This window comes from Athene cunicularia, assembly GCF_003259725.1.
Source record: "Athene cunicularia isolate RWA chromosome 3 unlocalized genomic scaffold, athCun1 chr3_part1, whole genome shotgun sequence".
Taxonomy (NCBI): Eukaryota; Metazoa; Chordata; class Aves; order Strigiformes; family Strigidae; genus Athene; species Athene cunicularia.
The window spans coordinates 77,867,040-77,890,861 of record NW_020799097.1 but is presented as its reverse complement, the minus strand read 5'-3'; the positions used below and the strand labels follow the sequence as shown (position 1 = coordinate 77,890,861).

Genomic DNA, 23,822 nt, shown 5'->3' with positions numbered 1-23,822 from the left:
CAAAGAGAGTCTTGTAGAAGAGTGCCTCTCAGCTGTTGTGATTAAAGCAAGAGTATAATAGATCCACTTGGGAGAAAGCCTTGAGAGACTTAAAGGAATATGTTTCCAGTTGGAGAATTAACTGATAGGCTTCTGGGTCATGAGACCTCATGCATTTGCAATATGCATGATATAGAAAGATGCTTCTCTCTTGAGTTGCTAGTAGAGAGACCAGGTCTTGCTGTTGCTCTCCCCGCGCTTCCTAAGCTTCCTGACAGTTACAGTGGCCACAAAGAAAGCCTCACTCTCACTTATTTTAAAGACATTGCTGCAGCTCTCTGTACTTTGCTTTTCCTGTTTCCAAAAGATGCAGAAGATGACCAGTCTTTAGTGAAGATTGCACTAAGTGGCAGAAGTGCAGGGTAAGTGCTGGAGTGCTAGACTGAAGTATCTTCAGTTGTTGTCCTTCACACTGAGGTACCAGATTGTGGCGTTTTCTTTACTGCACTCCTGGCTGCATGTGTATGCCCATGAATAAGCTTTCTGTAAGGGTCCATCTCGAAAGAGATGTGTCCATGTGTTTGAGTGGAGGCAGGCTTGCTGTTACTGCATGGCTATACAATTTGCTTCCCTTAACCTTTGTGAGATCTCATGCAATGCTCTCTTGGTCATCCAGTTGAGAAAACATGTAATTGTGCTTCTGAGTAGGCTTCCTTTGCTGCTGAGTAGGTTTCCTTTATGTGAGGTGTGATGGACACTGAGGCTGGCTCACGCCTTGTCCCATATTTTGCTGTTTCTTTCTTATGCTTCTGCATTTATCTGGGCCAGTTGATACCTTCAGTTGCTACTTACTCATAAACTTTAATGTGCTTGATATATGAAGTATGATGAAGCTCTATAAGCAATTGATAATCAGTTTATAGAACATGCAGAAGTAAATAAATTCATTGTGATGAGAAACTTCATGTTGGTAATCAGACGTGATAGGGTACATGCTGCTACTTTTACCAGTCAATGAAAAGGCAGGATCAGTTGATTATTGGTCTTCCCTTGTTGGCAAAAGGATGTTTGTCCCCCAAGGAAAAAGGCATTCTAGAATGCAATTGAGTGCTCTAGCTGCAGACTTTACTGTTTGGGTATTGTTTAGAGCATGTACAATGCTAAGTTTTGCCCATGCTTCTGATAATGTATTTTAAAAGGATGCATATTTTTGTGTACAAAAATTCAAAGGTACTTTCCATCACTTGGAAGTGATGGAGAAGTGTAGTCCCTGTGAAATCCTAATTCATCCCTTTTTGCCCCAAGCCTTTAATACTCATTGTCTGTTTCTTGCAAAAGGCTCCTGAATTCAGTTTTGGTTTCAGGGAAAGATTAAGCCCAGATGATTCATCCTGAGCTGTCCTCACAGTGAGCAAACTGCTGAAGAGCTTTTTTCATCCCATGGGAGAGCCGGGTGGACACATGGTAGCCACCCTGTTATGGTCCTGCCACTGATGTTCTGCAGTTGCACTTCCATGTGCTGTAGGAGCCCCTCCTTTGGTCCTCTGTCCTTAACTAAGCCTTTTTCCTTTCCTTGAGGACTAGTTAACAGCAGTAAGGTCTGATGTGTGCCTAAAAATGTCAGTCACTCTTATTTGACCACCAGAGAACACTGCCATCCCTGGGTAGAAGATTTGTCCCCTGTCTTTGAGCTTAAGGACTAGGGCAGCCTACAGACCAAGTAGCATAGCAGCATGGTCCCAGGTTAGGAATGGGTGTCCCTGGGGATTTTGGGAGATCCCTTCTTCCTGAGCACCCTGGCCATTTGTAGGGTGTGTGCAGAGCAGAAGTTACAAACTCAAGAGCACCTTTCATGTTCTAGCCCTCACTCATGCTGCTTGTTGTGGGGCAGGAAAACTTCGCAGCACAAAGGTGGAGTGGGGGTAGTCATGGGGAGTCTAATCCTGCAATGAAGACTAACGAGAAAGCATTTTCCTCTCTATTGTTAAAGCTTGGTGTCACCAGGGAATGCTGCTTGTACAGAAAGAAAGGAAAACACATGCTGGTTGGTATGTAAGACCAATGCTCAGGATTTCCCCATCTATCCTAAAAGATACAAGATGATGGCTAAGTCTGCTAGGGCTCCACAGCCCTGGAATTTTTGGAAGCATCTCCCATTGTACCTTTTGAAAATCTTAAAGGAAAGATGGGGGCCAGGCCCATTTCCTATCCCTGCGAGAGGACTGCACTCAGATCTAACAGGTGTTGCTAGCAGATGCAGGTCTGCTGCAGGTGCATCTCCCACACCTGTGGACTGAAAGCCAGTTGTCTTTGCTGCCAGTGTTGCATCTTTCCTGGACGCAAGCTGCATCAGTTCTGGGATCCAGTCCTTCAGAGCACCCAAGTGACTGGGAGGTGTCTTGGTATTCCTCATTCCATGGCTTTGAATAGGGGCTTCCTACTAAGTAGTGCTCAGTGTTTGAAGGCAGGTGTGTATTCTACCCCAAAATCAGTGTGTGGACACCAAAATCAGTACCTTACCTCCTTGTAGCATCCTCGCCCTTGTGCTAGTGCTGGAGTGATGCCGAGACAGGAACATTTGAAAAGTCAACGTGCTTCTGGGAATTTGCTGCAGGACATGACCTAGTTGTCCTGGGCGTTGGTTGCAGGTGGCAGTTCTCACATCATCTGCAGCTATGACATAAAGCTGTTTAACTTCAGTCTTGTTTTCTGCCCTGACAAGCATCTTTTTTCCCCTCCCTCCTGATGGATGCATCGTTCCAGAGAAATTTTCATCATCTCAGGGGATAGTCAAAGGAGGTGGGTGGGGTCTTAAAGGTGGGAAAGGCTAATATATGCAATCATTACCTCTTTTACTTGCTCAGGCTCTTTATTACTGTTTTTCAGAGAGTACTGATGCCCTACAGTATGCCTCTGAGGGGACAGAATACCTGGAAGGTGAGGGGGGTTCTCAGCCTTAAGGCTGTGTTTCATCATGGGTACAAGGCAGCCCAAGTGTGGGTTGCTGCCAAAGGCAGATTTGTTTCCAGGCAGTTGTCTGTCTCTCTTGCTGCAGGACTGCCTTGATTAGAGCTGCTTAAGCTGATTGTGAAACTGCAGCCTAAGAGTCTAGTTGTCTTAGAAGCCTAAGATATCTCTGGATAATGACTGGAAAATGTTAAGAGGAGTCTTAACATTTCTGGACAGTTTTTGATAGGACTCTGTAGGGCCACTCTGGTAAGGTTTCCTCGGCAAGATGCTCATTTTTTGTCATCTCTAGCAAAACCAGCTTTCCTAAGATGTTTTACTACAATAAACCTTACAAATAATGTTTCCTGGTGGTTTTGAGGAAGCACAGAATTACCTGTGTTTTTTTCTTGATAGAGGAGGACTTTGTTCTGTTTTGCTGCTTTGAGTTGGTAGGTGATTGCTTGTTCATCTGTTTGCTTTATCCTCTCAAGATGTGGTTCTGGCAGTACCTAGAGGCTGAAATCATGATAAAGGACCCAGTTTGCTGTGGTCCCACAAATTGATGTTTAAAATACAGCAGTGCTCAGAAGACTGTGAGAACCCACATGATGTTTGGATGAGACCTGCTTCCAGACAGGCTGGCTGTGGCATGGCCCCAGATTCAGTGGTGGCAGGCCATCCTTGTGCTATCGTGTATGAAGGTGTGAGGTGGTTTATGTAGCCATCCCACTGATATCTGAAGCCAAAGTCTTCCTTCTCCTCCTCCTCCTCCTTCCTTGAAGGGCTCTGCTGCTTTTATCACTCTCACTTGGGCAAAGCTCAGCCATTCCTGCTTTGACCCAGCAAGTGCTGAGGTTCTGGTCTAGTGCCGGGAGGCAGCTTGAGGGGCTGTGGAAAGGGGAGGGGAAGATTAGGGTTTTTCTTAATGATTTTTGTATGTCCATGAGCTGTTTAATCAGAGGAGTGTTGAAATTAATGGCAGGCGTTTTCCAAAGCTCCGCTAAGTACGTGTTTCGGTAAAATAAACAGTGCTAAATAAGCTATGCTACCACTCTGGGCACTAATAAGCCTCCTGACTGACACCAGAAGAGTACAAATAAATAGCGCCTTTGACTGTTTCATTGATAGACTGCTGGGCCTTTGACCAAGCAATTACATCTCAAAATGCACGTCTCTGGGCACTAAAACATGATGTTATTTAAAAAAACAAAACAACACAAAAACAACCTACCCCAACAAAAACAACCTGTAGGGTGTCCCAGAGGCTGATGATTGACTTCAGCTTTTATTAATTCATCTGCAGTGCATTTGCTAGAGCTTTTAGGGTTTAATTGAGGTTAAGAGGTTGGAATCTGTGGTAAACAAAAGAATGGCATATGGGCAGTCTGAAATAGTGTATCTTTAAGTAAGAGCATTCCTTCTGGCCACTTGTTTTCATTGGGCAGTTATTCTTGGCTCACAACTTTTTTTTTTTAAGGTGTAAACATGCAGTACTAGCAAGTTAATGATTAATGTTTTATCACATCCCAGCATACCTCTAAAGAAGAGAAGGCTGAGCTGCGCTGGTGCTTAACCTCCCCCTTCAGATTAAGGGTATGACTTCTTTAACCTCTTACCTGCTGGGGGGGGGGGGTCCACAACCTCGTTTGTTTTAAAACATAAGGAGAAAACCACTTTCTCCCCCTTCCTTTCTCACTTCCTGGCTCCCAGGGTCCACAGTTGTTCTCTTAAAAATTCAAATGGACAAAGCAGGTGTGAGACCAGAGGAAAAGCTTTCCAGAAGCTTCATTTTATAGCAACTATGGGAAAGTGGGATTCAGTTTCTTCAGTTAAACACATACACACAGTTTTCTGTAGATGTCATGGTCGCTTCTGTGTCCTATTGTCAGTTCTGTTATGAGCCACATGAATGTCTTTGGATGTGATCTCCCCTCGGAGGGGGAATGTGCGCTGGCCAGTGCAGTGGTTTGACAATTAAGACAAACCTCCTTATGTTGGAAAGCTTGAGCTCATGCTCTGAGGTCTTTATGCTGTTGATAAAGTTTATGGTGCATATGACATCAGCTGGCAATAACAGTGGTGACCCGTTGCCCTCGAGTCATTCTGTAGACATCTGTAATTTATATACAGCTGTTAGTAGTGTGTAGCCTGGAGCCTAAGAGAGCTCATCGCTATAATTATATTGATGAGAGGATAAATCAGAGTTTTTATCATAATATTTCATTTAATAGAAGCTTTTACCTGTTTCAAGAAATCAAATGTGCTTTTCCTGCTTTCTTGTAATTTAGAGCAATCTCCTTTTTAAAAATCTTAGTTCTTGTTCAATTCTGATTTTTGAAAAAAAGTACTAAACCCCTCTTTTCATTAATACAGTAAATGCAGTTTTTGTAAACTTCTGTCTCATAACTTGCATCAAAAAATGCTGTATTAGGAAGCACTGTATATGCCTGCTCAGGGAAGGAGGTGCATGGAACTGCTTTTGTACTTGCAAAAGGACACTTATAGATCATGTTTGTATTTTTTTCTTTTAAATAATGTTTGAGCATAGACTTGAAAGGAGAGGGGTAAATCCAAGTTTTTTCTGTAGTGTAGTTGGTTTTCTCGTGACAGTTTGCTTTTCCCATCTTCCACACATGAGTGTGATTCCAGCATATTTTTCCATTGAAACAGGACAAACGTGATTTTAAATACCAAATGCTTTGAAAACTTATATGTAATGCACTCATGGACGTGTACATACATACGTATGTGTGTATGTCTTGTGTTAGCATAGCATGACCTGCTTCCCTGCTGCTTATGATCCCTTGTCATTGAATCCACTTTGGAGGGTGAAGGAAGAGCCCACACATCCCTTCACAGCCTGTCTGCTGAAGGTGGGCTGTGCTTTGTGTGATGGGAGAGCGTAGCACTGCCAGAGCCCCCGTGTTTGGCTGCCCTTGCTGGGGGTTATGCCCGTCCCCGGGGCCTGGGGTGCTTTGTGGGCAGGCGTCAGCCAGCAGCACCTCTGTTGCTGTGTTGATGATGAGTGTTCCAGTGTTGCTGGTAGAGATGAGTCACGCCAGGGGGGACTTTGTTCAGGAAAGCCAGGGTTTGACTTGCATCATCTTGCACGGGGATGGAGCAGTTAGTATCTTTCTGGTTCAGGTCTCTGCTGGTGTTTATCCCTAACTCGCCCTCAAGGAGCCTCTCCCCTTATTGCTGGATTCGTCAGGTGCCACAGAGCGCATCCTCGCCCTGGAGAGCATTGGAGTGGGAGAGGGCAGTAAATAAAGTGTCACAAGTTGCTGAGGAAACTGTATCTAACCTAGCTATAACGTGAAGATGATGTTGGCTACTGTGCTTTCGGGCGTGAACTGAATTTCAGTCTCTTATTTCTGTTGTAACCATAACTTCAGCTCCAAGATGCTCGTGCAGCTTGGGCTCAACCCTTGGGAGGAGACTGGCAGTGCTTGTCTCAGAAAAAGTATGAGACAGTGCCTCAGCTTTGTGAGTTTGTGTTTTCACCTCTTCCTTTAAGCCTAAGGTATAGAGCATTTAGGGCAGTGGTGGGGTGAGGGGGAAGACAGTTCAGATGAAGTCCTCTGTACTGACACACACCTGCTGATGGCTCACTGAAATCTCCACTTTGGGCAAAAGCAAGGTACCTGGTTGACTGACGGGGTGCTCCCTTCTCTCTCATGGGCATTTTTTGGAAGCAGTCCATGGTGTCACCTGCCTTACCGCTTACATACAACTCGAAACCTTGAGTCAGGTTTGTTATTCTAGAGACACCTGATTGCTTTATGATGCTCTCCTGGGACTCACAAGCTATTTAAAAGTCGACTCCGCACAGTTTGTGCTGTGATGCTGGGGGAAATGTTGACCGTGGTGCTGCAAAATAATGAATGTGGTTCTTTTTGGTGGTTTTTGTTGTGTTTTTTTTTTTAAACGGCAAGGAGGAAAGTGTCCTGTCAAACGTGTGCTGTGGGCTGCTCCCAGCACCGGCAGGAGTGTGGCACTGATGCTCTCACCTTTTTGACAGGTGCATGGGATGAAGGGAGCCTGATGCCCACCTGGAGAAGAGACCTCAGCCCCGCGGAGCTGCCCACCATGAGCAGGGCGCTGCTGGCAGGCAGGATGCAGCCGGAGAGCCGGAGCGTCTGCGTCTTCCTGCCCACCCGGGAGCAGCTCAGCCTGGTCGTCGGGGTGAGTGGCCGGGAGGGAGGCCGGGAGGTCGATGCATCACGGCTGCAATTCTGTTTTGTTAACTCCCATTGTTCTCGGAAAAGCCTGGTGCTGGTCTGCTGACCGAAAGGCTATTAGCCAGCTTAGGGTAATTGGTGCCCCGTTTTCTAATTGGACAGCTTCAACTCATTTGCAGAGTTCCTTAAAAGTACCGGTTGTGGTTTTGGACAGGGGGGTCCCCTCTGCTCTTTTTCTGTTGTTATTTCTTTTTTATTCTCTTGAATATTTTTGCCACTGATAATCCAGCAATTTTTAAAAAAACTGAAACTGAAATGCCTTGATGACTTAGCAAATGTGCCTAACACATGACCGTTTGCTCTGGCGTTTTATCTGTTTCTGGTTTTGATAGTCTGCAGATCCCTTCAAAGACTTTAAGGCAGAGTAAACAGCTATTGAGGGTGGGGGGTTTTTCCCTCCTTTGAGTACTTGTACACACAAAAACTAGAGCTAAGTCGCTTAAGTTTTTTGATCACGGCTTCAAATGCCCAAGTGTGTGTGTGCAAGTGACGGCAGAGCCAGGTCAGCTGGCAGCCCAGTGTGGTACGGTGTCCACCATGGTGCAGTGCCTCTTTGTGCAACACCAGCTGCTTCTTGAACTTCTGAGAAACCGAGCTGACAGAGGCACTTCACGTTCAGACAACAAGCTAGCCTCAAAGATAAGCGCTCTCTTGTGAGCGTGTGTGTGCACTCCTGTGGGCTTGGGAAGTTTTGCTTTGTTTGTTGGTTTTTTTTTTTTTTTACCCCTCTGGGATGGGGAGGAGGAGCAGACAGCTGAGGTGAACGGTTATTTTAAGCACTTGATTGAAACGGTGGTTTTTGAAACTATGCATGCTAATCTTCAAAATCCATGTAGGAATTTTCCTACCTGCTGTGCTTGTGTGGCATCCTTAACTGAAACAGCCACAAAGGCTGGATGGAACAAGGTTTTAACACCAAAATCTGGGGTGCTCTGCTTCATAGGTTACCGGTTCAAACCCAGCCCATCTACCAGCCCAGAAGGCTTTTGCAGTCTGTTGGCTCATGTGCAAACTACAAAATGGTGGTTTAGTTGAGTTCTTGGTGGCAGGTGAGCAGGCCTGGGTAATGGTCTGTTGTGGCTGACCCTAGATCTCACCTTCTTATAGCTTTTATCAGGGAGGCTAAAGGTCCAAGATAGCAGAGCCTGCCTTGCCATGGGGAAGGTGCAGACTGGCGTGCAGGAGGGCAGCATGCCGTCAGGGCTGATGCCATCACCACTCCTTGCTGTGAGCATCCCTGAGCTGGGCACATGGCTGTTCCTCCACCACTGGGTCACGTTCCACAGTATTAAATTTAGGCAGCTCTTAGACCATATTGTAAGTTCTGGATACTTCCTGCACTTGATACCATAAAATCATTTAGGTTGGAAAAGGCCCTTAAGATCATTGAGTTCAACGATAAACCTAATGTTGCCAAGTCCACCACTAAACTATGTTCCTAAGTGCCACATCTATGTGTCTTTTAAATACCTCCAGGGTATTTAATAATCATAAGAAATGGTCTTTTGCATTGGTCACTGGCAGGGATGGAGGAAAGGTGCTGGGTCCTCCCCGTTCCCACCTGCTGCCCCTTCAAAGTGTCAGGGCACCTTGAGCATCACTGCCTTGTTGTGTGGAGGGGTCCATGACACAGCACTCCTCAGTAGCCCTTTTAAAGACATTTTCCTTCCTCATTTCTGCTGCCTCTTGCTTTGGTGGCTGGGAAGTTAGGAAAATAAGTATGTGGAGATGCCTGCATGTGAAAGGGAATAGCTGCCTAGGCAAAACATGAAACCTCAACACACAGTGTCCTAATTGCATAGAGAGTGAAACATGACCTGTTACAGCTGGGCAAGTCACCAAAACCAGGTTTTCATTTGGCTTCTGTCTTTACCACAACACCCCTTCAAAACAACAACAAAAATTAAGATTTTGCAGCTGCAGAGATTTTTTTTTTTTTAAAGTAACATCAAGGCAATTTTCTAGTGATGTTGGTAGAACCCAAATTTAATTAGCACAACCACAGATGATACTTTGTGTATTTATTAGAATAATAATGCCACTACTTAAGATTTCCAAAGCCTTTTAACCTCTTCAGTGTGGAATGCAAATACTAAACAAGCTTGCAGCTCAGTGAGGTAGGTAGGAATGGTTATCCTTCCAGCAGAATAAATTATAGATCCTTCCCATGATAAGCACAGTGTTTATGCAGGTAATTCCTTTCTCCCCCCCTCCCATATAAATTCCACCCTTCCAGATAAGAGTTTACCTATACGTGTTTTATGTGGTCATATGTAGATTAAAGCCTGCTCTTTAAAATGAATTTGTCTTATGCCCTTCACAGATAGTGCTCTTGAAGAGAAGAGCAGGAGCCGTTTTAAAGTCTGTTCCCCCATAATTGGGTATCTGTTAATTAACTTTGGTGTCCATCTATCTGGATGTATAGATGAATTTGAGGGGATGGCAATGAGGAAAACTTGGACTAGCTGTGAATGTGAGGAGCTCACCAGCCACCTGGAGGACAGTGAAGTGGGAGGTTTCTTCTGGGGAGAAGGGACATCAGCACAGAGCAAAGCAATCTGCCTTGCTGCAGGCAGCCCCAGTGCAGAGATGGGGTATGAGCACCAGGGAGCTTAAGCAGGCTGTGAGTGAGAATGATGCAACTAAAAATTGCATCTGTTGCACCAAAGATCTTGGAATTGTATCTAGTTTGTTCAGTTTTGTTTATCTGCCAGCATTGTGTCTTATCTCCCTGATAGTTTTGAACCTGTTGATCAATATCACCTAGTTTTTATGACTTGGCTTCTGAAAATTTTCTGGGATGGTAGCAGCTGAATAAAGGAGAGACCTATGGTAGTGAAGGTCTGGCTGCCAACAAGGGGAGCAGGGCAGCAGCCACCCTGTCTGTGTTTGGGTAGTTCAGAAGCAGCCACAGCAGATGTTGCTTCTTGCCTAGCTGCTGGAGAAAGGGTGAGTGTGAGCAGAAACTTTTTGAGAGGAGGAAAGTCTGGTGAGGTCCTCTGTGTTGGTGAATGACAGGCATAGGTCTGAAGTCTTGCTGTTGCTCTGTGAGCAGGAGAGCTGATGTTTTAAAGCATATGAACCAAGAAGGATAGAGACCGGTAAGCAATATGTGTGAATATTTTGCACACAGAATGACACTGGAGTAGCAGTTACCTTTTTATAAACTTGCACTCAACTTCACTTTAGACTAAATTTCATGTTTAAAGAAGCCCTGAGTCTGATGTGAGACAAAGCTGAGTATCAGGGGAAGGAATGATTCATGGCTTGTTTGGGATAGAGCTTGGCACAGGAACCATACGCAAAGGCAGGAAAGGCCGAAGAGAAGTGCACAGATTAAAAATGCAAAGGAAAATGTTGGTTGCTTTGAGCAGAGTGGAAGGCAGGAGAAGGGAACAGCAATTTCAAGTGTAATCAGTATTGCATAGCTTTGAAGACTGGGAGTAGAACTTGATACAGAAAGGAAGTGCCAAAAGCAGAATGGAGAAGGTGGTAGCTCACATACTTTCTGTGCAAGAAATCCGATTAAATTGCTGATTTATAGCTGAGTGTCATAAACCACTGAAGAGCTCAGTTCCCTAGAACTAAGTATCTTAAAGCAGGTTTTTCTTCCCTTAGGTGTGAAAGCATGCCACTTAAAAAATTAAATCTCATCATATAGCTTTTACATGTGTAAAAGTCTTGTGTTGCCAGAGACTCTTGTATGCGTATAACCTTTCTGGCTGGAGTAAGTCACTTCTTCCTTAGCGAGTACTTCCCAAGTAGGAGAACATGCTCAGAGCTTGCATCCTTCTCAAGGATGCAAATCCATGCTTAACTTTCCCTTCCAACTGCATGTTCGTGGAAGCTGAGCGAATACTGTATTTAGGTGTGAGACTGTAAGAGTGCAATCTCACATAGAGACCTCCCTGGCAGTGTTCAGGCCAGGCTGGACGGGGCTTTGAGCAACCTGATATAGTGGAAGGTGTCTCTGCCCATGGCAGGGGGCTTGGAACTAGATGATCTTTAAGGTCCCTTGTCAACCCAAACCTTTCTGTGATAAGACCCAGATGTGGTTTTGGCCCTTACCAGAACTGTGCACTACCTCCTCCCCTCTCAAAGCACATACATGCACACGCATGTGTGTATTGGTGTCGTGCAGGCTTCAAAGCTCCTGATAAAGCAGTAGTGAGTGGCTGGTTAGTGATGCCTTGTCAGGTAGAGGAGAATGAGTACTTAAATGACCTCCAGTTTCCCATTGTCCATGTCTAGTGACATGGTACATCCTGGGGCAGGGAGGGGAGCGCAGCCGGTTTCTGGTGAGCGTGGCATGCCTGTACTTAAAAGGATTTGAAGAATTATGGTGGCAATGAGTTTGATGGCAGCGATTAGTTTGTCGGAGAGTTTAGTAGTCGACTTCTACCCCATCATCTTTGCTGCTGTGAAGGTAGCACTGCACGTTCACCGCTCGGGAAGGCGGCTGCTGCTAATTGGTATTGTCCAGCAGCAGCAGCATAACCAAACTCAGAGGTTCTGGACTATTTTGCAGCTGCAGCTGGTAGCACTTGGGGCTGAGCTGAGCGTGTTCTGTGCTGTGCTTGCAAATACTACCCAGCTTCTGTTCCCTGCAGGAGCATATGTTGGCAGCCTTACTTTCCCAGCGCTTCCTCAGTGCAGGCACAGCTTTATGGGGGGCAGGGGTCTCAGTGTGGCATGGAAATGGGCAGGAGTTTACAGGCCATTGGTGACAGCTTCAGAAGATGAAGATGTTAATTGCTGTGACCAGAAGTCAGCAGAGGACAGAACAAGCTCTTCTGTGTGGGGTAGAGAGCAACCTTATCTTTAACCCACAAGCTATTTCTGATCAAACCATGCAGTCTTGGGTTTGTTTGTATACTTTTGGTTTTAGTTCTTCCAAATGAAAGTTTTATTTTTGTTTTTGTTGTTTCTCTTAGCCTCTCAAAAAAGAAAAATAACCTGCAAGAGAGTAGTATTTTCATCTCTGTAATTACAAACGCACTTTTTGTAAGAGCACCTATAAATAGCCAGGTCAGTTCTGCACCACGCTAGGATTCCAGCAGCACTCCAGTCTTGTACAAAGATGCCAATAGATAGAAAACTTTAAATTCATGTCTTACTGAGCTGAGCTACTTTGCACTGTGAAGAAAGGAGACTGATATGTTGATTATTAATCTGTGATAATAGCAATAATACTGAAAACAAAGCTTATTCTGTGGGGGTGGTTGTTGTTGTTGGGGTTTTTTTTTGCTATGGTACCCAAAAATGTTTTGGCCAATGTAAAGAAGGAGACTTGCTCCATCCAGGTGTGTGAGCCATCTGTAATGCTGGATTGGTTGTTTCTTTCAGGTCAAAGCCACTGGACAGGAGCTCTTTCAGCAAGTTTGTGATTTAGTGAAGATTAAAGAGCCTCACTTCTTTGGCCTCAGCATTGTTAAAAGTAAGCAAACTCAATGCATGGAGCAAATGACTTGGCAAACGTCCACAGACCCGCTTGTGTATTTACAGTGTGTGCATATATACACAGCGGCCGTGCCTGCGGGGAATTTGATTGTAATAAGGTCACAAAGTATGTAGATTATGCACAGGCTTCTCGGAGTTCTTTTGATCTTTGGTATGTGGGCAGACAAATTGGGAGAAGGGGGGGCTTTTGTTCTGCTGCTTTGTTCTTCCTTGCCACCTCTTTGTGGGGTTTTCTTTCTCTCCTGTAGCTGAGTTGCTAGCCAACATATTTGTCACTGAATTCAAAACTGTCAGTAGTTGAACAGGAGGTGAATTTTAAAGGGACTCCGGGGCTGAAAGTGTTACTTATCTCCTGAAGTCACACGAAAAGAATGTGGCACCAGGGGGAGGAAACTCAAATGGTTTGAGGGGACTGAATGCGTGAAGGGGGGACACTAGGTTTTGAAATACGACATGGGAAATACAAAATTTCTTAGTCTGTGGGTTGAAGTCCAGACTGCTTGGACCTACAGCTTATTAAGGACCAGGGAGCAGTGTAAGATGATGCCTTAACAGAGCAAACTGATATGAGATATTACATTTCTGGGATGGTGTGTGCATTGGCACGTTCCACCCCAACCTAACTCTTGGTAATTAGAAATGGATCTGTTGTCCTTATCCTGCCTCCCCACATTTCCAAAAGTGTGGAAAGAACTTTTCTTGCCTCCAACATTTTTCAAAGGTGTATTGTTATTTATTGCTGCAACTCTAGATATTATTTCACTAAAATGGAAATAGTCTTTTATGAGTCCTTTAAACAAGGTTTCTTTTTCCTCCTTATGAGTATGCGGGATAAAATATTTCTTTTAAGCTTGCTTATCTTATTTCCTTTCTGTTTTCATTGTCTGCACTTCTGCTTTTTTTTGAGCAAGACTGGTGTAAGCTGTTATCTCCATACGGTTTGTAGTGTCTCCAAGAGATTCCATCAATGTAACTAAACCAGTAGCTAACAAATATATCTGTGCATTTAAGCCAAAGCAGGTGGGTTTTTTTTACTGTGAGGAAGACCTGAATGCTTTTAACTTTTTTCCACAAATCGACTGTGCTTCTGTGAGTCCCCTCCTCCACTGCCTTTTCATAACACCAGTTTTTGCCTATTCCACTTGCAGGACTTCTTGGGTGAAATTGGAGCTTCTGTCTTCCCCTGCCAGCAAGGCAATTTCATTCCCATTGTCTTTGAATTAGGTGCTCTTCTCCTGTTCTCCTTGTGTTTCTTTCACTTTTTTTTTCCCCTTCATATCTCTCTTGTTTCATATTTTCTGTTCCCTACCCTGCTTTTCTCTTCCCTCCCACCTTTTCTGTGGAGCAGTTTCCTTCCCCCTGTCAAGCACAGGGGCTCTGGCCCCAAAATACACTATTGTGGTAGATGCCTTTCAGCCTGTTGGAAATACAGTGTAACTACCGAATCCAAAGAGCATAATAAAGCTGTGTTGACTAGACCTTAAAGTATATTGCCCATAGCTTTAAACATAAGCAATTTTATTTTCACTTCACAAAAGTGTTCGTCCTTTTTAGAGCAGCTAATTCTTCACAAAGCTCTTAGAAAAATGTTAAGGAAAAGAGTTGCAGGAGCCCAGTAGCCTGAACTTCTGTTTTGCTTTTTCTTTGTTTTGTTTTCCTGACTGTTCCTTACTCCTGCTTGCTGTAGCCCTGTTTGTAAAGCTGCTTAATTGAAGGCTCCTCTGGCTCACCCTGGCTCCTCCTGACAGCCATCTCCCTCTGCCACCCAGGCAGGTGTCAGGATTTTGGATGAGGAGGAGATTTATTTTTGTTTGTGCCTCTGTTTAAGAAACTGTTGGGGCCAGACAACAGAGAAGCATCAGCTGTGAGATTCTCAGCCTGAATTGCCATGGCCACCAGGGTGGTTGCAGTCCACCCTCAAGAGAGGGTGCAGACCTGGTCTGCTTGTTGTTGCTTCTCTGGTCCCTACCTTTCATCTGTGAAAGTCCAGTAAGCTGCTGACTGGAGTCTTGTGGGGTGGGTTTTAGGGTTTTCTTTATTTTGCTTTTAAAATAGCTCCAGGTTTATTACTGTAGAGCTGTAGCAAATGAAGTCTTTTGCTTTCTGTTCCTCAATTTGATTTCCCCCCACCTTGTTTTGGTCAACAAACTGGTGATTGCCCTTGCTGCCAGTGGTAAGTGAGCTCTTGCTTCTGTTGCAAACGTAGCACTCTCCATCTCTAGCATTTGGAATTAGCCTTTAAGGCACTGTCTGCTTTTCAGGGATTTTTGGTTTCACAGCAAGCTATCATCTCAAGAAAGAGCAGCAGTCCAGTCAGGTTGTAGGGAGACCTGGGTAAGTTTTGCATTGCCTAGAGTCGATTTATGGGTACTTAAGTCAGCTTGCCTTGGGCAGGCAGCAAGTCAGTGTATGTCCTGCAGAGGCTGTGGAGGGAAGGCTGGGAGCTGGTCTGCAGGGTGAGAGTGGGCTGGATATCTAGAAACTGGAGAGGAAGCCTGTGCATTTCACACCAAAGTATTCCTCTACTGCATCATGGTTTCACCTCTCTGTGCTGCAGCTCTAAGATGTAATTTTTTAAGAAACAACTGTCCTGTTTTAATAAGGATGTATTTCCCTGTTTCTTAATGCATATTTATTTTTGCTGGTCTGGTGCTGCTCCATGCAGACCAAGGTATTCTAATCTACCTGCATCCATTACCTTGCTACTAATTTGTCAACAAAACACTGACTGTCAGCAGTGGCAAGAGAATGAAAATTAAAGGATTTCTACTGTAACTGTAACCAATCACACTGGGTGGATTATCTGGATTAGGAGCCCGTTTGACCTGCAAGAGGTTGTACAGATACACTAATGCTCCACTGGTCTCATAGTATATGTGTGAGGGGGAGAGGTTGGGCTCCTTAATCATAAACTGAAGTTTAACCCCTGAGCATGGCAAAAATGAAAACAGCATCACAAAGTACCATGCAGACTGCAAACCATGAATGCTGTGAGATCTAAGCTGTGGTTTTTGGAGTGTGTCTTCCAGCATTCATTGCCTAAATACATTGCCCTCACTTCTGACTGTTCAGATGCTGAGAGCAAGCTTCAGGATTTAAGGTAATGCTAATGGTGGCAGGACAGAATTTTTTACCCCTTCTGCTCCTGAGCACTTTTTATTCTCAAGATGAAAACTATTTCAACCAACTGTATTTTGGGGGGAAAAAAGCTTGTGTCTATAAGTAGTTGATCACTTTGAAAATTGAGTTCGGAGTGTGTATTAATGGGAGGCCACACTGGCACAAAGCTTGGGACATGTTGCTCTTCTAGTTTTGTCATGGATCGTCAAGCAGGCTATACCTTGCATGCTGCTGCTGCAGGGCTTTTTTTTTTTCCCCTCATACTTTCCTCAGTGAAAGACCCTGTAATCTTGCCAGGTTCAAGATGGCTCCATAGGCTTCAGCAGCTGGGTCTTACATTGCAGTTCCTTCTGCAGGGTCAACCTTATCTAGTGGCCCGTGGGAGGTTTCGTTCTTGTGTTGCTGCATACTTTCTGATAACAATTCAGTCTTCTAAAACAAAACTGATTGTCAGCAGACAAAGAACAGCCAGGCCTTCTTTGTTGTTATAACCTAGATCCCTTCAATCCCCAGTCTTGGGCTTCTCCTTTCCAGGAGCAAACCTTGTTTGACCCAAGGAGATGGAAGCCTTTGATTGGGAAGGAGCAAGCCTGCAGCTCCTGCACCCTGCTCCTGTCTCTGTGTCCTCTTATCAGTTTCTCAGACTGGTTTTCTAACAAAACCAAACCTCTTTGCTTCAGCTCCCCTGCCTCATGGATCATCCTTCAGTTATTACAGCTATGGCTGTTCACCTTGCCAGACCCATGCCTCAGCACACACTTAGTAGCGAGGAACTTGGTAGTTAACTCTGCCAAGACCACTCTGTCTCCAGTTAACTCTTCCACATCTGTGTATTCTCCGTTACTGAAGTTCATGGATGGAATACGTTACCATGTTATATTACGTGGGTATCTATTATAACAAAGGGTCTCTTAAGAAGACAGATGACAACAGGAGTTCTCCAAAATACTCTCTGATGATTTCTATACCCCCAATCCTTCCCCACTGTCTGCTTTCCCCAGCTTTTGCCTTTTTTCCCTTAAATCTGCTTTGATAGTTGCATCTCCCTTACAGATTTCTTCTGTATTCTAACCTAAGATACAGCTCTCAAAATGATGCTGATACCTCAAATGAGTTAAATGCAGTGTAAGAAAAACATGTGCAGAAATGTGCCACCTAGAGGGAATTGCAGGGGTTCAGATGTTCAAAAAGTTATATAGTATTCTTTGCAAGTACTTGCATGGTCCCTTCCTAGGAAAACATTATTTTGCCTGTACCTGCTGTCAGTTGTTTTTTTATCAGCATCACTACAACATCCAGCCAAGTTTTCTCCTACTTGAGAATTGCAAGGGGTTTGTTTGCTCCTGGATGAGCAGTGCTGGAAATCGTACTGCAGCTCTTCTTGGGCAGAAGAATCCCCTGTGACACTGCCAAAAGTCCAAAGATCTTTGCCTGAGCATGCCTTGTTGCTAACTGTAAGATGCCAACATAAAATTCCTGCAGTACTTACCCATTGTCAGGAATGACTGAGCCTTTATCTCAGTCAGACCTCAACAGTTCCTAACAGCCACACAACCTTGGGCTCCTTGATTACTGCCTCCTTTCATTCTTCTGTCCATCCCAGGTAAAGTGACCTCAGACAGGACCTCCCTTGCTATGCTCCCAGCCTCTGTTGTGGCTCTTCTTCCCTTGGGATACATGTATTTTCCAGCTAAAGCTAAAAATACAAGGTTATCCTGAACCAAGTTGTTCTAGAGCCCTTAATAAACTAATCAACCAGGTACTACTGAAAAGTGGACAAGATTTCTTTCTGTTGGCTTGAACAGTGACACCAGGAGCATCGGGAAGTTATATAGAGGTGGTGGGAGCAGATGCCATGTGGATAGTGATGGTCTCAGGCCAGCAGCACAGCAAAAGGAGTATGTAGCTGGCTTTTCTTCAACAACCAAACAAAAAAAATCTATGCTGGTATTCAGGGAAGCTAAACAGGTTATGTGAGGTCTACACCATGTGTTGTGAGGTATTTTTGAGCAATGTTTTTTTTAAGCTTTAGCTCTGCTCTCACCCCAGCATCCCTCTATTCTGCTCCCAGTCTCTTTCCTGTTCCCTCTCAAGAGAAATAGTGGTGTTGCCATGAGGCTTTTTGCAGCTGGGAGAAGTTAAGCACTATAGCCCCTTCTCTTTAAGGCAGAAAATGCTTGCTATGTGGAAGCTTGGCTTTGCACTAATTCATATTTTATTTGAATCCTAATCTTCTGGACTGTCTAAATAATTTAGTTATAATATTAAAATGTATTTGACTCAACCAAAGGAGCTAATGGGACACTCCTTGCTGCCAATGGGACCTGAGCTCTGCCTCTTGGTTGGACAGGACTTGCCTCTGTGGAATTATTCAGTGTTCCTAGACCAAAATGGGCACAGGAGGAGAACAGGTTATGGGCATTCACCATTACTTAAGCTTTTCTGCATCAAACTTCCCACTTCCTTTTTTATGAAAGGTGAGGCACTGGTTAATGCAAAATAATGGCTTTTAAAGTAACAATGACTCAGAACTGACTTGATCCTTTATTACAGCCATAATTTTCTATTCCAGTTTTCCCTGCAGTGTAAATAATGCCTATTGTTAATCTGCATCACTCACTGGAACTGTGTCACCTTTTCCCGGCTGGAGATCTGCCCTTATTTTTGGTGGTGTGTTTTGGTTTTTGTTTTTTTCCAACAAAGCATGTCCTATATTTACCTAAGTATGTAAATATGCTAAGCTAATTTTGCAGAGTAGGAGTGCTTGAATTTTTGCATTTCTGGTGGCTGCTTAATTTGAAGCAAGATTTTTACAGCACAAACTTCCCATTTCATTTGAGGGCTCTTAAAACTTGAAATTGGGAGAAATGTTTAAAACACATTACTGCAAACTAGCTGGCTGTCCGGATGCATTTCTTGGGATTGCAGTGCAGTGCACTGGTGTGTTGTGCCAGGTCTGGTATCTGTATGTACATACATAAGAGAACCTTATGAGAATCTGATGTGATAGATTTTTAAGCTCACTGCCAGCGCTGAGACAAGATTCATGAACACAGTGTCAGTAGCTGCTGGTGGATGTGTATTTACATGTATGCATGCTTCTGAGCCAGCTTCTTAGTACTTCTCAGTTGTCATTCAGCTAAGGCCAGTGAAGCAATGACAGTTTGTACCTGCTGAGTATTCAGCCCTGTTTGGATCCACAGGTCAGACATTTCCCTGGAAAGACAGCCATTTGTGCATTTTTTGTACAGTCCTTTACAGCACTGCTCTGAAGTGCTGCAATTTGGTGCCCTCATCTCTTTTAGAGATGCTTGTTTTCAACCAGAGACAGCTTTAGCATCTGGCAAAAGATCTCTTAAGTTTCACCACTAATCCAGTTTAAGGGAAAAAAAAAAAAACCCAAACCTCACAACTCATGTAGGGCTGGGGAGGGAAATAACCTCTTTGTTTTTGTAGATGGCTTACACTGCTGGTTGACATTCCAGCAATATTAACTTCATTAAGGCAGGAATGCAGCGCTGCATTCTTGCACAGGAGGGAGGATGGGGAGGATGCTGGGCTGTGCTGGGGAGGAGCAGGACCCCAGGGAGAGCTGGTACATAGGGGTCTCCTCCTTTATCCTGGCTTATTCTTGGGATTGATGTGCACCTCTCAGTAGGCATGATAGTGACCTGGAGTCCTCAGACTTGGCATCTGGGCCCTCCCAGAATCATCTCTAACCTAATCCACATGACAGAGATAAATAGAGGCTGTGGGTAGCAAATGGCTTTACTGCAGTGGAACTGTCCTGTCATCCTTTTCCCCTTTCTGTCCCAGTATTCATGTGTGATGGGATGGCTCAGGGTATATCTCTGTGCTTGCTGTTGCCACCTTTCCCTTGTGGCTGAGGAATAATGCACAAATTTGTATAAACACCTCTGGGCACAGGATTGCTTCTGATCGAGAAGGGAAAACTGACCCCACAGCTTGTTACAGCTGTACAGGTTCCCTGCCCTCTTTCCAAGATGTCAGCTAAACACTGTGGTGCTGGCAGAACCGATACGGGCTTTACCCAGTGCTGCTGTGCCATTGGGAGCAGCCCTAGTCCCGCTGCAGGAGCCTGTAGTGGAACCAGTGCCCTGCCCTGGGACTGTTGAAGCCTGGGGAGAGAATGGGTGCCATGCTTATGTTATCCCACTGCTGTGTAGCTGCTTCCTAAATAAGTTTTTATTTACTTTTTAAGAAAAGCTTTACAGAGAGATGCTTATCAGCTTGGCAGCTGACAAGGGACAGAGACAAGTCCAAGAGATGGACCAAACCCATCTCTATCATTGACTAGTACTTGTATCAACATTTTCAAGGCAACATTATCTGATCTTAATGCATTTAAGAGAAGCAAGGGCTGGGGCCAGCATAGTCCCCCAGATGCCCTATCTAGCAGGCATGTGAAGAAATGGATACAAGGTGCAGTCTCTGATGCCAAAACCTCTTTCTCTCCTTGTCAAATTAGCAAAACAACTTCTGTGTTACCTTGTGTGCTACAGCATTTTAATTCCCACCACTAAAATGTTCAGAATTTGTGTACAGCAGTTTCAACAATGCTATTAAATTACAGCTGTAATCAGCAGGGAAGACTACAGAGAAAGGAGATTAGGGATTGTTCTCTTTATTTGTATCCAATATTACTGGTATTTTTCACAAGGCTTCCTGTTAGTGTGGTGTGTGGACTAATTCTGGTTAACACCAGGTGTGGTTTCTCTCACTTGAGCTGGGAGCTGAAGGGGGTGGTGATAGGGGGTTGTTTTGCTTGCTTGTTTTTTAGAAGATTGCAAAGGAAGTATTTGCTCTATCTGCCCCTCTAAGGAACTGGAATGCTCTGGGAGGTTGGTGGTGAGGTAGTTCACAGCCCCCCTGTATACCTGCTGTTACATTGGCCTCTGCCAGTTCTTTATCTGCTGTGCAGACCCGAGTGCAGGCTCTCATTTGGTTCTAAATTTCCATTGAAAAGAAATCACCTCTGTTCTTGCCTTCCCTTTTTTGTTTTTGTTTGACATTAGAAAGCAAAAGCTAAAGCTTGGGATCCTGGGCTGGTCTTCAGGGGCAGAAGGTTGTTGTTCTTTTTTCCTTGTGTTTTCCTTCCCCCCCCCCCCCCCTTCAACCTGGCACTTATGTCACCTGTCAAAACACCTTCCCGGGTAAGATCAAAGACTAGAGGGACTGGTCAGGTGAATGTGCTCAGCTGGCCTGGCTGCTAAAGCCTGAAACACTTGTTGGGTCTTTTTTTGAGAGACTTGAGAAAGTGCAGAGAAAAGTCTCTCACTAGCTGAATTGTTTAGATTTGATAACTGGGAAGCAGTGTTACAAAACACTGGCTTTGAAAACAGCACAAAGCTCTTTCAATACAGTGTGCTGTTTAGGCTGTCTCTAGTTCACCCTCACCTGGGTAAGTCCTGGTCTTTTGAGGTAGGCCTGGGTTTCCCTTCTTTTCATTCATCTTTTTGCTCTGTGAAAGGAGCTGGATGTGAGCAGGAGACACCAGGCCTTCTGAGGAGGGCATCTGAGTTTGGTCTTCCTCCTTCTCACCATTTCAGAGGACCCCATTCATATGTAGAGGGTGAAACCTGTCAAATACCTGACTGTCCATTTGCTTATGCCACATTGGACTATGGTGGTACATGATAGTGGAGTGGAAGTTTGGGTAGGGCTTGCTTGTTCAATAATAATAAAAAAACTGAATCCACTAAACTGACAGTACAATTAGCTTGGTAAGATGATGTTTCCCTTCTGTAGGTGGCTTCTTGCTTGTAAAGCAAGAATTCTGCATCTCTGGTTAAGGCGTTTGGGCAACTTTAGCTTAGCATTTCTTGCATCAAGGCGCAGCTAACTTTGCTTTTATACTGTCTGGAGTAGCACACATACTTAAAGAGACTTGGTCCTTTCTCTTTTCCCTGCCCTCTCTGTTCACTGGTCAGCTTTGTTTTAAAGTGTATTGCTTGGAAAAAACTTGTATAGTCACTGAAGTATTTGATGAACATGAATTTCTAATTCTTTAACACTAAATGCTTTTTCCTCTTGTCTTTCAGATAACGAGTATGTCTTTATAGACCTGGAGCAGAAGCTTAGCAAATACTTTTCAAAGGAATGGAAGAAAGAGACAACCAAAGTAAGACAGATGTTTAATTTTGGAGGCTAATGCTTTGCTACTGGAGTACATGGTGAAAAGAAAGCTCTTAAACTCAGGTCCATAAAGCATTTCTTGAAGATGGTCTGCAGAATGCTATTCAGTAGCAAGATGCAGTGACTTGTGCGTGGCTGTACAATTCCTTAAAAGAGCGAGAACAGCCCCTTACACAACTTTACCTGAGCAATGTAGCCACAGGGCTACTGCTTACAGGAGTGGAGAGGGTCAGTTGGTCAGTCTTCCTTTTGAACTTAGCTGAGCCCACGAAGAGTCTGGAGACTTTATTGTTATCCTTAAGCAGAACAGCCTAAAATGACCCTTTGTGACTTGAACCTGTTATGAGGGAGAGGTCTGGAGCAGTGACTCTTCCAGAGTGCATGCAAAAGGACAGTGGAGCAAGAGCATGGATATGTTGTTTGAGAAGAGTCTTGGTTCTTTAAGGCTAGTCAGCCCTGTCAAGGGAGAGGACAGCTGTGTGAAATAAAGACAAGCCTTATGTAATTGTTTAGGGCCAGTCATTCAGACGTGATAATGCCTGTTTTGTGTGTGTCATTGTTAGAGGAGCCACAGTCTAAAACGAAGTATAGTATGCAATTATGTTCAGATATCTTAATTAGCTTGTTATGACTTCTACCTTCCTTAAGGGTTTTCTTTTGCAGAGTAGGCACGCTTGACATTTCTGCTACTTAGGGAAGTTTGCAGATGACTAGTGAGGTTTGGGGATCTCTCTTATCCCATACTGCTTCTCCCAGACAAGTGAGGATTACTTCAAAGAGCTATCAGTTGTGTGGAGGGCTGTGTCCAGCCAGTGAGGGCTTCCTGAGGCAGGTGTTTCTGGTTACCTCAGGATGGGGTATGCCTTGTGGTTGCTTTGAGGCTGGATTCTTGCAACGCTTCTTAAGTCAGGCTAAGTGTCAAACCTCTGGTGTGAGGTGAATCAGAAAAGGCTGAATGAGTTGCCATTGGCAGTACTGACATCTGAGAGGAGTTAGGCTATCAGGCTGGGTTAGCAGACAGGGATTTTATTCCTATGAAGAGGTTTCAGGTGGAAAGCACTGTCCAGCAGATATAACAGGATGACTATGAACAAGTTCCAGAGATAAAATGTAAATATTTGCATGACGATCAAGAAGTTGCTGTCTGCATCGGATGTGCATGGCATGTCATGTACCTTGTCCCAGGGAGATGGATCTGACCAGCCTTGGAACTGCCCGGGTGTGCAGTTACCTGTATGAACATTAAAGAAGTGAGTGTCAAAGTAGGAAAGATGGGAGAATGAGATAGTAAGATAAGATGCTCCTTTTTTTTTTCTTTTTTTTTTTCTTTTTTCTCCTGTTTAAACAAGCCTGTAAGTCTGAAAGGTAGGCTTTAGTTAAAACAACAGAAGTCTTGCTGGCTTTCTTCTAACAGCCATCTTCAGTGTGAAGCAGACATCAATGTCTCCTTTTGGTCTGTGGCTGCAGGAAGGTGTGAATAACTAAACATTAGCCCTGCCAAACAAAAGGCGAGGAGTTAATATCAGGCTGGTGCGCTTCAGCCTCGGGCAATAAATGCTGAACGCAGCAGCTCGTGTGTCCCTGCGGGAGTGATGTGGTGTGGCTCAGCGATGGCTGGTTACTCCTAGGTGTGCCCTGGAGACGCCGCAGCCGTGCCAGGGTGGCACGCTGCCAAGCCACCTTACCTCCTGCTTTGAGGGAGGCTCTGTTAAACTTGCTGCGCTAATGCGTCTGCAGCGCTGCCAGGTGCTGAGACAGGTAACTCTGGGCCAGGCTGGGCATCCCCAGGCTACACTGGGACTCTTATACCTGCTTATCGTCCCCATCCAAAATCTTCTGCCCTCCCTTGGATGTTTGCCATTCAGCCTGTCTAAATGTTTTATGATGCCTTATTGTTGTGAGCCTCCAAGACAGTCA

The 23,822-nt window shown here is 44.5% G+C and overlaps 1 protein-coding gene across 1 annotated transcript in view; it reads left to right on the top strand.

The window, feature by feature from the left end:
- The first annotated feature begins 417 nt into the window (after positions 1-417).
- Positions 418-23,822, top strand: part of FRMD1 (FERM domain containing 1) — a 55,687-nt gene continuing 32,282 nt past the window's right edge. The window contains exons 1-4 of the mRNA XM_026846426.1: positions 418-456; positions 6,950-7,113; positions 12,516-12,606; positions 21,812-21,891. Of these exons, the coding sequence (XP_026702227.1) occupies positions 6,973-7,113; positions 12,516-12,606; positions 21,812-21,891 (312 nt within the window). The 5' untranslated portion in view covers positions 418-456; positions 6,950-6,972. The remainder of the gene's footprint in view (positions 457-6,949; positions 7,114-12,515; positions 12,607-21,811; positions 21,892-23,822) is intronic.